The sequence below is a fragment of the Crassostrea angulata genome, chromosome 6 (genome assembly GCF_025612915.1).
Source record: "Crassostrea angulata isolate pt1a10 chromosome 6, ASM2561291v2, whole genome shotgun sequence".
Lineage (NCBI taxonomy): Eukaryota > Metazoa > Mollusca > Bivalvia > Ostreida > Ostreidae > Magallana > Magallana angulata.
In genome coordinates, this window is record NC_069116.1 from 24,954,831 (window position 1) to 24,972,628 (window position 17,798).

The 17,798-nt window shown below is 33.5% G+C and overlaps 2 protein-coding genes across 2 annotated transcripts; one reads left to right on the plus strand and one right to left on the minus strand.

Moving 5' to 3' along the window:
* Positions 1-870: 870 nt before the first annotated feature.
* Positions 871-3,183, plus strand: LOC128189626 (hepatocyte growth factor-like protein). Its single transcript, XM_052861300.1, has 4 exons — positions 871-1,009; positions 1,346-1,600; positions 2,252-2,351; positions 2,670-3,183. Exons 1-4 carry the CDS (start codon positions 916-918, stop codon positions 2,839-2,841), a joined length of 621 nt encoding a protein of 206 aa, XP_052717260.1. The 5' UTR covers positions 871-915; the 3' UTR covers positions 2,842-3,183.
* A 5,629-nt stretch (positions 3,184-8,812) lies between these two features.
* LOC128190493 (delta and Notch-like epidermal growth factor-related receptor) lies at positions 8,813-12,656 on the minus strand. The gene is made up of 3 exons (XM_052862566.1): positions 12,310-12,656; positions 9,152-9,265; positions 8,813-8,952 (listed from the first exon to the last, which is right to left on the minus strand). Exons 1-3 carry the CDS (start codon positions 12,602-12,604, stop codon positions 8,834-8,836), a joined length of 528 nt encoding a protein of 175 aa, XP_052718526.1. The 5' UTR covers positions 12,605-12,656; the 3' UTR covers positions 8,813-8,833.
* Between the last annotated feature and the right edge of the window lie 5,142 nt (positions 12,657-17,798).

Consider the following 17,798-nt stretch of genomic DNA (forward strand, 5'->3'; position numbering starts at 1 on the left):
TATAAAGGTTGCAGACATAGTGGAGGAGAAAATATTTTGTTTGAAACTGTTATATCCCGTAAGAAAAAATTATTGATTAAAATATATAATTAACATAAACATTCGTGATTTCAAATATGTTTTACAACTTTAACACAAATATTGTCGTCAGTTTCGTTTTAGTTGGAAATTCCTAATAAATATCCGTTAGGGCTTTTTAAAAAACCACTTTTCTCAATTATCCTACAATGTTAAAAATATAACGATTATGTTAATGTATTACGTAAATATAAGGATTTTTTTCGGGGGGAGGGGGTAGGGGTATGACGGTTTTAAATCGAAATGACACATACTTATTATAAATATTCCTCCTAGAGTCAGCGTATATGCTAATTATAACTGTACGTTGACAACTGATAACCGTTATCATATCATAGTCCCCCAAAAACCATACGATGATTGAATGCAATTGCAGTTACTTGCTTGTTTGGAAACGTATAAGAAACTATGTATTGGTCGAGAAATTTTTGTGAGTGGTGTTAGACATTTTAATTGTTCATAATTTAATGGAAAAAATATTTGAAAATGTAGGTTTCATATAAGATTTTGGTGGCCGATGTGAATTTATAAGTAACCTGCGGAATATTATTCTCCTTCATCGAACTTCTATCAAAGAAAGGTAACTCTAATACATTTCTACTAAGGATTTAAGGTACTTGTATCATTAAATTAATTAAAGTTGAAAACCCCTGCATGAAAATTTACATGTACATCTATTTGCGTCACTTTATAGTGGTTTCCAACTCATTTACACGTAGCTACGTGTTACAATTGATACACCCCACAGAAACACCTGCTCCAAGCACCTGCTGAACAACATGCGATAAGTATGTAACATTTCCTCATATTTTGTTAAAAGAGTGAAAGATTAACCTTATGATGGGAACCTTTGTGTTTTTGGACATTCTAGGATTCTTTTTACTAGCGTTTACAAATATACCATTAACTCAAACACAATGCTTATACACAGGTATGACTCATATTCAACTTAAGTCTTTTACTCACTTTTTAAATTCTTAAATAGTTTATTTTTTAAATCTATAACTTTTTATCATTCTCTCTCTCTCTCTCTCTCTCTCTCTCTCTCTCTCTCTCTCTCTCTCTCTCTCTCTCTCTCTCTCTCTCTCTCTCTCTCTCTCTCTCTCTCTCTCTCTCTCAGACTCTCTTGTTTAAGTCCAGGAAAATCCTACCACTTCTGATATCATTTTTGAAGCATAAATGAACGGAGATGATTCATTTTAAAAAGAATGTTTTTAAATTCATCAGAACCAAAAGAACAATTACGATATCGACTCTTTGTTGGTAGATAACTGTGTGTCTGTGATCGACAAAGGGAGGTACTACAGGGGGTCAGTGCCCAGTACAGTAAACGGAGACACGTGTATCGACTGGGACAAGCACGATTATGACGTCACTCCTCAACAGTACCCGGATGAAGGATTGGATAGGAATTATTGCAGGAATCCGTTAGGCAGCGGTGAAAAACCGTGGTGTTACACAAGACAGAATCATACTGCCCCGGGCAACGATTACTGGGGGTACTGTAAGATACCGGCGTGTGGTGAGGAAGATTCTCCCAGTTCCTTAACATTCTTAATTATTATTTTATTTATCTTTAAGCATTGTAGGGCGCATCTCAAATAAACGGTATTTGTCTTTATATTAAAACTATATTTTAGCTTTAAAAATTTTATTAAAAATGGTTATAAGTTACAAAAATACTTATGGATTGGGACAGCAGGCAAAGCCTATTCCGGTTCTCTGCCTGTGTATACTAGTATTTTAGATGTATAAATGAATGACATTATTTTCCCCTAGTTTTTTTTAAAATTATTTACAAATAAAGAACTTCCTTAAAAGTGAAATACATCAATAATAAAATTGGCCCAGGAAGTTTTGGTATTAAATTTTTCACAGAATATATTCTTTAATTATATTTTGGGTAAAAAAAAAAACCTGCACAACTTGTTATATGCACAAAAATAAAGGTTTTTGTATGGACGGAACTGTAGCTTTACGGTAGGTCAACCCAAATCCTGTAGAGCTATAGTTCTGCAGCAAGTTGCTCTCTTGTTGAAAGAGTTTGTTAAAACAAATTGCTTTATAAAACAAATAATCATATTCAATCTAAGTTTTTTTGGAACTTGTGTCTCATCCTTTTGACATATCTGGTCGAAAAAATACGTTCAATTCAAATATATGTTGGTTCTAGATCCCTGCTACTTTCGAGGCATTCAGTTCAAACAAGAAGACGCCTTCCATGACGGTTGCTCGCAATGTATCTGTCTGGCGGATGGCTTCCATTGCTACCGGTGCGTTCGTTAAATAGTTTTATCTTCATTTTAAAGCTTATTTTATATTTTTAATAAAATATAAACGATTCTGGGTTGATGAATGAAAAACAGGTAATAAATGCATGCACAATTTACAAAACTTTTCCATTGTATTAAATGTTATTGGTGTGAAAAAATGTTTCCACATTTAATAATGAACAATCATTTCCATACTCTGATGTGTCTATGGGGATTTTTTCCGTTAAATTTCGGCAACATATTGTGGAAATAAACAAATCTCATTCTTTCTATTTTCTTTAAATGTGATAGGATATTATGGAGTTCTTTCTTTTCCAGCTGTCGCGAGGACCCAGCTCCAACAAATGGAACAGACCTTGCCTGTTACACCAAGGAGAACCTAGAGGCCAAATACCCCGCCTGCTGTAAGAGAACTATTTGCCATGGCAGAGATGCAGACTTTAACTTCGACGAATTTACCAAATTTCTCAAAGAGAAACTTCATATCTGATTCTAAGCTATCGGTATTCTGGAAATAAATCCTCCATTATGTAAACAATTTACACAACATAATTTCTAAACACGTTCGTTTTACCAAATTGGTTGGGTTTTTTTTTCATCAAATCAGATAATGTTGTGTGTTATTTACTGAAAAAAACCCTAAGTCTATGCGTCTAATGAATAGTGTTGTACTATTGCTTCATGTATTTCTAATTGTTTAAGAATTGTATTTTCTTACTCGAGGTACATACCGAGTATACTTAGAAATGCCCAAATATATTCAATTTTCACGATTGATATGGCTAAAATCAATTTAAGTCTAGAATGTTTTTGGTTGTTAAAAATTGCAAACTGGAATATGTACATGTTTGTCGTGCTTATAACATGATTACCGGTACAAAAAAGTGGGGGAGTGGGGGGGGGGGGGGGGGGGTAACATACACTGTACTCAAAGGATTCATCTGTAAACAAATTGTATATAATCTAAATGACAACGCCGTAATGCAAACCTAGTGACGAAAACTGTAGTAAATTAAAACAAACTTTAATTACTTTAAGCTGGTTGGTCCGGGGTACCTTTTTGCCATTCAAGTACAAAAAATCCAACCAATTTTCATCGCAAGTTATTAGTTCGAGCCAATTTACATATACATAATTTTTTTTAATTATCCATAGTCAAGGAGGAGATGATTGAAAAAGTATTTGGCGCATAAGTGTAAACATATAAAATCCATTTTTTATTGATAAACAAATTTCCGATCGCAAAGTAGGGAAAACAGAAATGGGTTTAACAACACAAAAATGCATAGCGCATGCGTCTTGAAAGTGTAACTTATAATTAACAGATAAAATAATTGTTCAAACATGTTTGTTACAAAAACATACAATCAAACGAAGCAGCTTCAAATTCTAAATTTTCACATTGTAATGTTAATGTACGTAGTTTCATCTTTATACAGTGTGAATTGCATTTCGCAGAGCAAAACTACATGTATAAACTGACTATGTTTACGAAGAAATACTAATTAACATTAAATTAAAAATACTCATTCCTTAGCAAATGGAAACAGAATACTTGACAGTCGCTTTCTTTTAGACTTTTTCAGTTTCAGAGAAAATACGGAATCGCGAGATCCGATCATATGCTTTTCGGGGCAAAACAACAGTTTGTTAGTGGGCGCGTGGTAATAAATTAAAAACGGGGACGAGGAAGTGTGCATTTCCGATTCAATTGTTCGTACCATTTTCCCAGCGAATGAAAAACACTTGAAAGACGAGGATCCTTCCGAAGCCACAACGAGGCGGTTTTTGCCGATGATAGTGATCGATTTTGGAATTGACAGGTCTGTTGCCTCCCATTTTATATTTCCCTCATTGTCTAAGGCCACAATTGTCCGATTCCTTTGGTCTGTAATGAAAATATGCTTTCCATCCGAACTGCTTACGACATACTTAGGCGAAGCTAGTCGTGGGATTTCAAAGGTTTTCAACAGGTGCCCCTTTGAATCGTAAACCCTAATCAACGGTTTAGGAACAACGCAGTCCGTTTGAAGTTTGCATGAAATGTAGAACTGGTTTGCAGCAAAATGTATTCCGTGTATTGATGCTTCTCCTGGAAACTTGCATCTGATGCATTTATCAGGAAGTTCAACAACTTGCGAGTTCTCCACAGTAAACATCTTGATATCGCAGCCAGAAGTTACAGCCACTTCCGATTTTCCAACCGTCGTGATATCCTCAAACCGGCTTTGAAATTCTCTCTGAAATAAAATGTCTCCTCTAAGACCAAACACTAAGAGTTTCCCATTCTTTGTCGCCACGACGATTCGACCATCATTCAAAGCAGCCATTCCAGTGCAGTAGATCTTTGATTTCTTGTGCGACGTCTTTTTCTCCCTTTTTTCCAGTGTTGGTTTAATCATTTGGGTGTCGGGGATTTCTCCTACCCTGCTGTATGGTCCTTCGCCGTATGTACTGGTCCTGTTCTTCTCTTTTGCGTGGTAGAGCTCATTTTCTAGTTCCATATCCAGGTAAGAATGAGTGTCGGAGGTAGAACCATCGCTTTCCCCGTCTGATTTAAGCTCCAGAAATTCATACATGCCTCCTTCTTCAACATTCTCCCCGCTGCCATTTTCATTCTTTGGCATATATGAAAAGATAGGTCCCTCCTCAAAAACACAGTAGGCTTGGTGGCAAGAGTTAAGGGATCCCTGGTCAAACACCAGGTCCGCATACACGACGTTAAACCGACATTCCTTAATTTTCGTGGTGTTCACGTAATCGGCCGCCATGCTCACCAATTTCAAGTTTGTTAATGCAACATAATTAAGTGTTTTGTATGACAAGTTTCATAATTCTAGTACATGTATTAATACGAGGAAATAGAATTAAATCAATCAATTCCTGACACAAGGAATCGCGTCCCAGTCCGAGATCGGTCCAAATATTAAACAATATCCGTTTTGGGTGTAAAGTATTTTATTTTAGTTCCGCTATTGATCACGATCATATAGGCCTATGTATTTTTAAAATGCATTATAGCAGAATTTCCCTGACTCTAAAACTAATTTTAAGATACTCGGAAATGCTTTAACAAGGAAGTTAAATGTATTTTGACATCATTAAACATATTTACATAATAGTTTTGGTTTTGGTTTTTAACGGTTAAAAATAAAGACAAAATGAAGCACAATGGAACCAAAATGTCTGTTAAAGAAGAGCAAATGTCTAGTGTCTTATCGCAATGATAACTTTGAAGACGTTTTTTTCTTCTTTGAAATTTTTGTTTTCAAAACGTAGAAGAAGTCTTTTTCACCAACGACATGCGTCTCGGGACAGAATAAAAGCAGTTTTAGGTGGGCGTGATAAGATACGGTGACGGGCGACCGTTCTACATCGTACTCACCAGAAACAAGCTTACTGATCAATACTCCTTCGTAAGTGTAAAGTTTGAAGGAACACGGGTTTTGACATGCCACGACCAGCGTCTGCTTTGGAATGACTGTCAGTGATGTTGGTATCTCTTCATCCATTTTATTCCACTGAATTTTACCGGCCCGATTTAAAGCAAATATTGTTTTCAATTTCGGATCGCTGACGAAAATGTGTTTCCTATCTAGACTGCATGTAACATAAGTAGGCGATAAAAGGCCTGGTAGTTCAATCGTTTTTGTTATCCCACCCCGTTTGTCCAGAACTCTTATGTATGGTTTCGGACTAACTGACTGTAAATTACACGATACTATGAATTCTTTACTATTGTAGAATATTCCGTGAACAGTCATGAAAGCATTACTTTCAAAATCCAAACATTTTTCCTTGAGTTCCAAAACATCACTCTCGACAATTTTGTAAAATCGAATACAAAATCCACTAGTAGCTGCAATGGTGGAATCTGCAAATGTTGTCGCATTCTCAAATTGTTCCGGAAAATCTCGCAGAAATAAAAAAGAACCATTGGCCTCAAAGACAAGAATCTCTCCATCAGTGGTAACTATGACAACCCGGTGATTGTTTAGCACTGCCATGCCAGTACAAGTCAGTTTCGAAGGTCCCTTTTTAGCAGATGATGTACAAATTCTTTGGAGATCTTGTTCAGGCGTATCTTTAGGCCATTTAAGCTTTTCACATTCAATCTCTTCATCGATATCCAAATACGAATGATAACTTTCGTCGGAATCTGAATCGCTCTCCGAAATTTCTCCATCTGAAATCAAAAGTACGTGTTCCACTTCGGTCTCGTTTGTGTAGACATGCATTATGGGAGAGATCATTTTTTCATTTGGGCAACCCTTAGTTTCAAATACACAAAATGCCCGATGACATGCATTTTTTGAGCCCGGGTCAAACACTAAATCAGCGTATGCAATATAATTAGAACTTTCAAATAGATCGTTCGCATAAACATTTTCGTTATCAACAACATCATAGCTATCTACATCCAGATATGTTGGCTGTGCCATTTTAAAATCGTGAACAAGAACGCAACAGTCGGCAAATCACGTAAGCTTCTATCTAAATGCAGGACTTCTGGGTCCACCCAATTTCCGCTTGAAATACGGTGCTGTCAAGAATATTTCTCGAACAACTTCAGAATTATACTTATTAAACTTTGTACAGATATCTGGAGTTGGTGTATATTAAGAGCGAGAAATCTGATAAATGAACTCTCTGATCCATGGTTTATGTATATGCATGAAAAGTATCACCAGGAAGATATTCCTTCACCCATCTTTATAACAGGAAATATCGATACATATTTTACACGAGGATTTTAGAAATATTTATTCCCTCCATTTTATCGTAATAAATAAATTCTGATTTCTCCTTCGCTTTAATAACAAAATTAACCATTACAACCAAATTGGCAGGATAATAAATATAAAAACAAGGAAGTATTTTTATGAGCTTTTTCATTAACAAGTTTAATCTAAGCTGTGATCTAAAGACATCTGTATTGCTCAGAAATCAAGAACAAAATTAGCACACCCCATCCCACCCCGCATCGTCGTTTTAATTCCATTTTTAAAAACTGATCTGGGATTTAAATGTGTCTTTTTTTCTAAAAACAACAATAAATCCAAGCAATGACGCTTTGCCAATTAAAATGTATAAGTATTTAAAAATGTACAAGGAAGCAATAAGATTTAAACAGCATTTCATTTGAAGTCCTTTATATTATTGTAATACATTAGTTAGTGTACTAGTATGTAAGGAAAAAATAATAACGGGGTTATGATTTCAGAGATTTTAAAGCGGTGCTTCTTGAAATACACACTTATTTGGTATGTGTCGCTTATTGATTAAAAAAAGAATGTACACGTAGATGTATCATGGCCGTAATTGGACAAAAACTTTGATATATATCTGTTAAATCCCTATAAAATGCTCTGAGTTTTCATTTCAAGCTCACCATACTTGAAAAGAACACACTAATCAAATAAAAATAAATACATGTGAATAAATTTTTAAAAAATGCTCAAAAAGTAATACACCTAGAAAGAATACTAGTACGTTAAGAGCTATGGATATTTTGCTGATTTAGCGTTTATCAATGTTTGAACGTTGTCATATTCGTTGGACTAAATAAAATCATAAAACAGTCTGCAATACCAATACTGCAATACCAAGTAATGATATCATTTAAGCTAAACGTGACCCTCTTTGTTCGTAGCAATCTCAAAATCTCAAAAAATCTAAAAAAAAAAAAAAGAAAACAACATTTCACAATAGAAAACAGTTCCTTGTACCTATAAACCTGTCTTTTTATTAAAGAAAACGATTTTACTTTAAGTATGTCTGAAACAATGAAATTTAAAATAAATCTCTTTGATTTGATTAAAACAATACACATTAAATTGAGCAGCGGATATTTCACAAAAAGCAAGACTAAAGTTGACGTCTACAAACAAATATCAATGGGTTAAAGAGCAGTTTGATTAATGATACTACAAAATTACAACGTGTATGTTATTTCTGAATCTAAGCATAATTACGATGTGTATGTTATTACTGAATCTAAGCATAATTCCAATGTGTATGTTATTACTGAATCTAAGCATAATTACATGAAAACCGACTGCCAATCTCTGATGGTTACGTTTACTGACCGTGGGCCAACTTAGTAAATTAGTCTTGTTTCATGCTTGCCCTATTCTGGTTGGCTCCTTCACGCTTTTGTAAAGGAAAAAATCCTTTTGTATGCATTCATGAATAACAATGTCTGTTTGTATATCATGATCTATATTTTCATGTCTCCAATAAAAAGTGAGTTAAGTTCTTCTCACCAGTGGAATGAGAATCAAAATATTGACCAATAATAAAGACCAAACAAAAAAATATCAAAGAGTTGACCCACAACTGCGAGAAGGGGCTAGCTTGAGTCTCTGAAGATGCCGTCCACCAATAGTTTCTTATATAACAACATGAAATATAACTAACATGATTTCTAAATTATTTTTTAAAATTCTCTCATTGAAAATTCCCGCAGGTTTTGTCACACATCACGGTAAAATTTGGTCGCACAGTGTTCCCGTGAATCCCGAGGGACAGGAACATGAGAAGAGGCCACTTATCATGAAACAGCTGGCCGCATTCTTACAAGGATTGGAGGCACAGTCAACTGAAAAATGGAAAACAAACAGTATATTGACCTTAAACTGTACAGAGTCCCGAATATGATACATCCACCAATCAATTTCTTTTTTGCTTTGCCAAAAGAAGAACTTTGCATTATTTTTTAGTCGGAAGGGTTTATATTTAACTTTATTTACAATTCCAATTTAAATCTTTGTGTTATGTAAATTGAAGTAAGGAGTCACCCTTTTCCCCGCACACACTCCCGGCATATTGTTCAGGACACAAACATTTAAAGGTATCCCGATCTTGAACGCAGCAACCAGAGTTCAGGCATGGAAACAATTCACATGGATTTGCTGTAAAAAAAAAAAAAAAAAAAAGTATATCGTTGACAATCAGGATTAAAATGCACAAATCTTCATGATTTCATGAGTGATAAATCTTGACCATTCTGTATGGATCCTTGTAAATACATGCACCACATAAGTTATCTCTCTGAGGAAAAAAAGAAAGAGCAAAATAAAAGAAAATTACACACATTTACTTTCATCTATTACTGGTGTGTGATAATGTGGCCCGGGGTTTTAAGAAAAAAAAGCTTCTTTCATTCTTATTAGGAATCATCCTACAAGGTAGCCATTATTTATACGACTTTTTTTCTACACAAGCCCTTGTGATTAACCTATATTGGTCAATATCATGATGACGATCCAATTAGAGCACATTCAGCACAACTCAGCTGACCACCACAAAACAAACGTTAATGCATATTAATTTATCCTAATTCTGCATCTCGAAAACGCATGCGTACACCATGCGAAAAAGGTCATTTATTTGAAGTTGTAGCATGCATGTATTTTCATAATTTTATTCTTTAAAACCCCTTGCACTATTTTATTTAGTTAATTAAGCATGAAAATCACAAATTTCAGCTTAAAGGTTGTGTGTGACACCTACAAACTGGGACGTACTCCGTATCAAAATAAAAATTAAAGTAATATTTTCCCTCAAAATAATTTTACTTAACAGTGACTGTAAGTTGAGGGTTCGGATCTTGTTGGGCCTTTTCTAAGTTTACCTAAAGTTTGCAAAATGTTTAAAAATTTAAAAAACTCTCTTTTGGCCAAATATTGTAAAATTTCAAAAATTCTAAAATGCTGAAAATATTTTGATTATTAAGCAATGTCGATTCCGTAAACCCCTGAGTCGGGCTGGCTTCGGAACTCCTCGAATGCCTCGATGGTGTGCGCAGTATACAAACACAGTCGCATACCTATTAAAAATATTTATTGTTTGATTATTTATTTCATACATCTCATCTAAGAGTGGCAATTCAATCCAATACAACCACTCGATATAGATCAATCCAATCCAATACAACCACTCGATATAGATAAATGGATGTTGTATATATCGCAGTCATTCCTTCCCATAAATACAATTACACGACTTGAACAAACTTTTGTTAACGACACCTTTCAATTTCACATGAGAATAAAATATGAAGAGTCTAATCATTTCACATGTGTTGTTGTCTATTATTCCATACTGGCATGATATGTCTGATTTTTATTCAAAGTCAATAAGTCATCAAATTAATAATATATCAGTTGACCCTTTTGAGTGAAATAATTGAGTATCGCAAGCAAATACTGGTAATTGCACGTAACTGTGATCAAAGATTAATGCTAATGTATAATTAATCAAAACCACCAAAGCAATCAACGATTTTGATTAGACACATTGCGTAAAGTTGACTTTTCCAAAATACATTGGATTTTTTCTTTCAAGTCAATTTTAGCAAGCTAAAAAAAAATAATCAGATTTACCAATGTTTTGATTTACTACCACATACATGGATGGAAATTTCTGTGAATACCTATAGTTTGCAGAAAACGTCGACAAGACGAAACCATTTTCACAAATAAAAGCTGTAAAACACATATCACAGACATGATATGAGACGATATTATCGTAGATGCAAAGCATAATCTAAATATAGTAACCGTTTTAATCTATCCAAATTGTAAAATGTGTGACCATGCCTTTAAAAAATTCCTAGAGAGAAAGAATGGTAAAATTCCGTTTGGGTTTCGATGTCATGAGTTTCAGCTTTAAAATATTGAGGTACCGTGTTTGACCCTAAAAATGTGATAGAAAAGTTGTACACTCAGAATTAATTAAATATATAGAAGCGTATAAGTAAGTAAATAATTTATTATAGTGACGTGTTATAACAAATTACTAAATGTTATACAAAATATATAATGAAACATCCGGCCCACTGGGCCTATATGTCACTGCAAATACAATATTATAACATATATACACATATTACGCATTGCGTTTTTTATACAATAATGATTGTCTGAAGGTAAGATTCAAGTAAATATTTAGAGATTTGTCTCGAAAAATTTGACAGTAGAAAAATAATATAGTATAAGTGCTACGTTGTGACTTTTTTTTTTTTTTTTATTAAATTCCAACTTTAAAGTTGATTTTTTCAACTTTAATCCTGGAGTTTCCAACTTGTTAGCATGCAATTGTACATTAAGAAGTGTAGAATTTTATCTGGAAAGTTTGTACAGACAAATGTGGCAATTTCACACTTTATATAAGGGGAATACTCATTGTTTTGAAAACCTCCCTCCTTGAAACAAAATTAATTTAATCTTGATTAACGTTTGGAGACAGAAAATTTCTTGAAAACTGCCATTCCAGTTTTTGTTCATAGAGGCATATTTAAACAAAAAAAGTAAACTTTTGGAAAACAGATTTTAAAAAAAGATAATTTTTTTACAAGACATTAGGTAATAGCTGAACAATTCATATCTAATAATTCAAGGAAGATCTCGTGGTTAATTTGTTGAACTTCCAGCCTCCTTAATTAAATTTCAATATAATCATGATACAATAAGTTTTTATAAATTATAAAGTGATGAACGCATATGCCTTATACACAGATTCGGAAAATGATATTTACAAGAGGCCCCTGAGCCATATCGATAATCGTTTTATTTGGCAGTTACATTTTAAAGTTTATTAAATAATGCACGTTTGTTGAAAGGTTTTTATTTTCGAAGCGAACAGCCCCCGTAGACCCACTTTCCTCTTTATACGGAATTAATACTCAGTGAGTATATCATGCAAATGCTCCTCAACAAGTATTTAATTTTAGAGCATGCAAAGCTTAAGTTGAAAAAAAAGTTTTTCTGTAAACATGGTAATGTTGCCTGTATGCGCTAATGCGGCGCAACAAAGATAATACGGCAGTACCATGAATGCGAACTGTGCGGTTGCATTTCTTAACTCGATGATTTACGAAAAAAAATATGCTTTACTTTCTGATGAGTACATATATAAGTAGAACCACGGGGTATTATATTTCAAAAGGACTCACGTCTTGACCAAAACCTCCATTCCAAATCCGAGGGCTGCATGTCGTAAAGAGGGTCCAGAGATGGATATAATGTGCACTGCTTATCGTGGTGGCCGATGAAATTACAAAAACTGTTGTCAAGACAACGAATCAAGCATTCCATCCTAAAACTGACATTGTAGCTTTTAAATGGAGTGTAAATAGGTTCTCTTCCTCCACACTGGGTGTAATCGCATTCTGTAAATACGACGCCATTTTCAAACGATTCATGAACTAAGACCAAAAGTATAAGATAAGGTAGAAGCGACATGGTCATGGCCACTGCTGCAAAACGATGAAACTGATGCAAGCTTACCCAAGGTTAACAAATACTGGTGACCTCTCTTCTTTTAACAAACAATCATTTAGTATTTATGATCTTCTTTACATGAGCATACTTCAATCATCAACCTGTTTACATCTGGGAATATTGTTTTGATGGCCATGTTCAATCAAATACGGTCTTTCTAATAGATTTTTACAACCTACTGGGGCGATGGAGAACGCGTGGATTATCAACGTATTGAATTCATATTGGTTGGATTATTTTCGCAAAAATAATGAAACTGTTCTATTATATCAGATATCATTTATTCATTGATTCATGTGGATTCATATCAAAGGAACAATATTTAATACTTTACTTATAATTATAATTTACTTATAATTATCTGTACTGTATAATTACTAATTATACTTACTTTTGCAAGTAAATTTTTTTAAACTTTTCAGCATAACGATGTATATACATGTATAATCATTGCCTTCATCATCTTTATTATCACTAATCACACTTCACTGGAATTATCTATCACTACATACAATCATTTGTGGTAAACATTTTAAAAGTTCAGTTAAAACATTCTTTTAAGTTTCCTTACATATAAAAAATGAGATAGGTAGAAAATTGCCAAATACTTAATTCATCAATAAGTTGCCTATCCATTGTCATTAAAGGGGTACGATTTGAGCTCGAATTTTTCAAAATTTAATTTTTCATTTTTAATGTCTAGAATGGTCAATATAGATGTTTTTATGCTTTGTCAAAATTTGAAACCAAATATTTCTGTTTTGTAAACAAAGCTCGAATCCTGTTATTGTTTACGTTCGTGTTGTGAAATATAAGTTTCAATATAATATTTTTTTTTGTTGATAAAATTATCTATGAGCACATTGATACAGTTTATCTTGTTTGCCACAAGTTATTTTGTCAAGGATAAGGCATTTTTTTTTACATTACTTTAAACAAATATAGGACTCTAGCTTCGTTAACATAGTATCTCGCATGTAACTTGACTTCTAACATTCAAATTTTGGTGAATCCCCATGTAAACAATTTTATACATAAAATTCAAAATAAAATATTCATCTCAAATCGTGCTTAGGTCCTTTTAAAAACATTTTCAGATCTGAATCGATATAACTTTGTTCACAAACAGAATTACCGGTCCCTTATTATAGAAATGTACTTGCTGCGTAGTAAATCATTTGAATAAATTGTCAAAAATGATATTCTTAAATTTGAGAGGTGGAAGCTTTAAAATCAAATAGTAAATTCAAGTGCCAGTATACTTGGTAAACGGATAAATATTTCGAGTCTGTGTCAGATATACCGATATATAAAGATATTTGAATCTAAGGTCAGACGACACGTTCCTCAATTTTATACAACTTTTTCCAGGAATTTGTTGATGGTTTACTACTATTTTGACAAGCTTTCTTGCAAAAAACTAGGGTACCTTACCAGGCATACATCATCCAATTAAATTTTAATCATTTTTAAAATAATTATAAAATTAATTTTTTTTTACTGGAACTCTTTATTAAGAGGAGATACAAAAAAGATTCTCGAGGAACGTGTCGTCTGACCTTAAATATACATGTACATTGTACATATTATATGTAAACTCGGTATTGTAATGTTGATACTAAGTGCATTGTATATACATGTATTGTGGAATATACACACAAGTACATTTAGATAGCATTTTGTTAGTTGTTATAGAAGTATCGAATGGGTTTGCTTGTATTTCAAGGGGAAATGTCGAACACAAGCACTGCCATTAAACCTGTTTAAAGTTTACGCTGAGGATTAAGGAAATAAAACGGTTTTTTGAGGAAACAAAAATACAGGCTTATTTTCATTACAAATGCACAAGTTGAATCTTAAGATTTAATAGAGAGGAGTTTGAGAACCCACTCGCAGTGTGTAGCTGACTAGCTTTAAGTAATTCATAAACTTAAAGTGTTTTCTGCATTAACATCAACATGTTTTAGTACTTGGATCAAATTTCATCCAACAAAAAAACCCCCATACATTTCATTGCCAATTTCAGTTATAACTGAAGAGTAATCATCATCTTGAAATATCTTTTAAAATGGGGATAAAATTTTCAAGAACCATGTTTATCGTATGAAAGAAATTTTATTCCAGAAAAAACATGAAATTAAATTTCGAAACTCAAGAAATCAGTAATACTTTTGTGGCTAAGGCATAATTTATTATTGAGAAAAACTTGAGGTGTGCTTTAATGCTTGAAATGACGCCTGCAGAGTAAGCTAACAAAACCAAGGCAATGAAACATGTTTCTTCAGAAACATCACTTTCTAAACATGCTTATAATTTTTTGTAGTCTCGATTTCTTTGGTTTCACTGAATACACGAACTCTGTGTCGCAGTGGTTAAACATTTCTGAACAGAAAAACAACGTGTCATTCTTGGAAAAATAACTGACAATAAGCGGCGCAGAATTCGGCCCAAGTCTGGTATCTACCGGGGATAGGGGGGTTCCAGATAATGAAAAACGCTTTAATTCCAACTCCCTCTCGCAAGAGACCACGATGCTTTTCTCCCCATAAAGTGACACGTGGTGTGGTACACTGTCCGTTGCAACTTCCCACTTGATAGTACCTGAATCGTCAATGGCCATTACTTTTTTAAGGGCTTGGTCAGTGATGAAAATGATTTTCCCGTCGGCTGTACTACTTATGTGCTGTGGGGAATGAATGGTTGGAATAACAAATTGCTTCAGTATACGTCCCCTCTGATCTATCATTCGAATGAAAGGGGTGTATAATAAACATGTTTGTATGTTACAAGAAATTAAGAAAATATTGTTCACAAAATGTAATGCATGAACCGTAGTTTCTCCGGAATATTGAAAATCAATGCATTTTTCTTCAAGCTCCTTTATTTCCGAGTCCTGAACTTCGAAAAATTTTATGCAAAACGCGCATGACGCTGCAATTTCTTTAGTTGACAATGGCGTCACATCCTCAAAGGTTTCTAAAAATTCCGCTAAAAATGCGAGGCATCCTGTGTTTTTGAATAGAAGAATTTCTCCCGTTTTTGTAACTACAACAATTTTATCTTCGTCGACTACAGCCAATCCGGAACACAGCAGTTGACGATTTTCTGACTTGTCCCGTACGTGCAATAAAGTTTGCATGGAGCGTTTTTTCGGATTTTTCAAATCTTTTTTAGCTTCTTCCAAATCTTCGTAAACATGATCACTTTTTGGTGTACACATGTTGTTCTGTGTCTTTTTTTCTTTCGGCATATGGCAACGTGTTACTTCGGAGAAGAAAAACTTCAAGAGGGCAAGAACATTGGTATTTATTTCCAAACTTAGGGGTGTTAAAGTTAATGTACCCCAGCGAAGCGTTGCTTTTTTCCTTCTTTTTTTTCTTTTTTTTTTTTGTTGCTTCGATCAAGATTGTTCTGTCAAAACGCCTTCTTCTGCATTTGAACGAGGAAGTTTCTCAGCTACCTTATTTTGTTTTTTGTTTTTGTTTGTTTGTTTTTTGTTTTTTTTTTTACAAAAGTCTCGTCGTAATTATCGTACACAGAACTTATCTTCAGATTGGACCTTGCAATGACATCTTTCCATCATTTAAAGTTCTGAATCAAAACAAAAGTCAAATAACAGTGCAGCAAACACAGCACGAAATCATCACTTCCTCGATGTCCTAATTCAAATGAGATGCCTGCATAGATAGACTAAGATAAAAAAAAAATACCTCACGTTACACTTGCGTACTCTTCAGCAATACTTACAGTATGTTCCGAGTGGTTTGTTCCCGTTTTGCACACATTTGTAAATTAGGTATCGAAAAAATGTGTGCGAAACGGGAATTTGACCAGGTGAGATAATTGCTTAATTGCTATAGCCTATATTACAATTCCTGCGAGGGCAATTGACAATAAAATAAATAAAACATATCTATACTCGCAACTGATATTTACATTTATTTTATGTTACAATATTACTTGCATAAAATCACATTTACATAATAATTGACATCCATATTAATGAATTTGATTTTAAACATCAATTTGGTCATGAACAATTTTATTATTTTTTTAAACATGAATATTGCAAATATGTAGCGCCTTTGCTTAAATTACTGCCTATAGGAAGCACATGTTAAAAGTTTGAAGAGAAAATATCATATTTAATCATTGCTTTTGCTGACATAAATGGAGGAAATGCGTCTAGTGAGAACGCTGCTAAATATTTTTCATTTATGTTGTGGCTTGAATAATCGAAGAAATAGACAAACTGTATAATGATAAATCGGCAATTTTATATGCTTCAAAAACTGTAAAGATTACTTCACAAAACCTATCAAATGAAGACTTAATTCATGCATTTTCAACCTTTTTCAGATTGAGGTATATCGCATCAATATTAAATTAAAGTACTGAAGAACTGACGGGAGTTGATTTTGTCGATGTTTATTTATTTTAAAATCAATGCTATGTTACTTTGCTTGACAAGTACATGTAGTTTCTAATTTGAATTACACACATTTTTATAATATGAAATATTAATCATAGTAGATTAGACAAAATTTTCACGCCGAAAAACCGCATCTGTTTAAGGTGGCTCCATACACCACTTTTTGATGACGCAGTACGCAAAAAAAGTAAATCCGAAAGCATGTACATGTATATCCGGTACTGGCTGATTTAAACTGGGGCTAATAGTAAGGGAACCGCTATTTTGAAAATTTTGCTCAAGAGGTATAGCGTACTTAATATGCGATTTCGCCTAAAATATAGTACTTTTGCAAATATCAGATATTTTCAACAATATTCAATATTTAGTGTTCGTACTGAAAATTAGAGAAATATTTCAATAAGTGACTTTTTCTAATACAATCATGGATACAGCGATATATATTTAAAAGACATGCAGTTTTAAAAGTGTTAGGTGCGTGGTCTAGTGGTAACGCCGAGGGTTTTTTTTTATTTTGTGGTCGCTGAATCGATTTCACTATGTAGTAACTATTTTTTCACTTAATTGAAGCATGATAAGAATAGTTTAAAATTACATGTCGTATCTAATCGGCTGGAATATTTTTTTTTCAAATTATTTTGTTTAATTCAGCTTGAGTATGACGGAGCACACCCAATACAGACAGATCTCTTCAATAACACTATACATGTATTCTATATACAGCTGTAA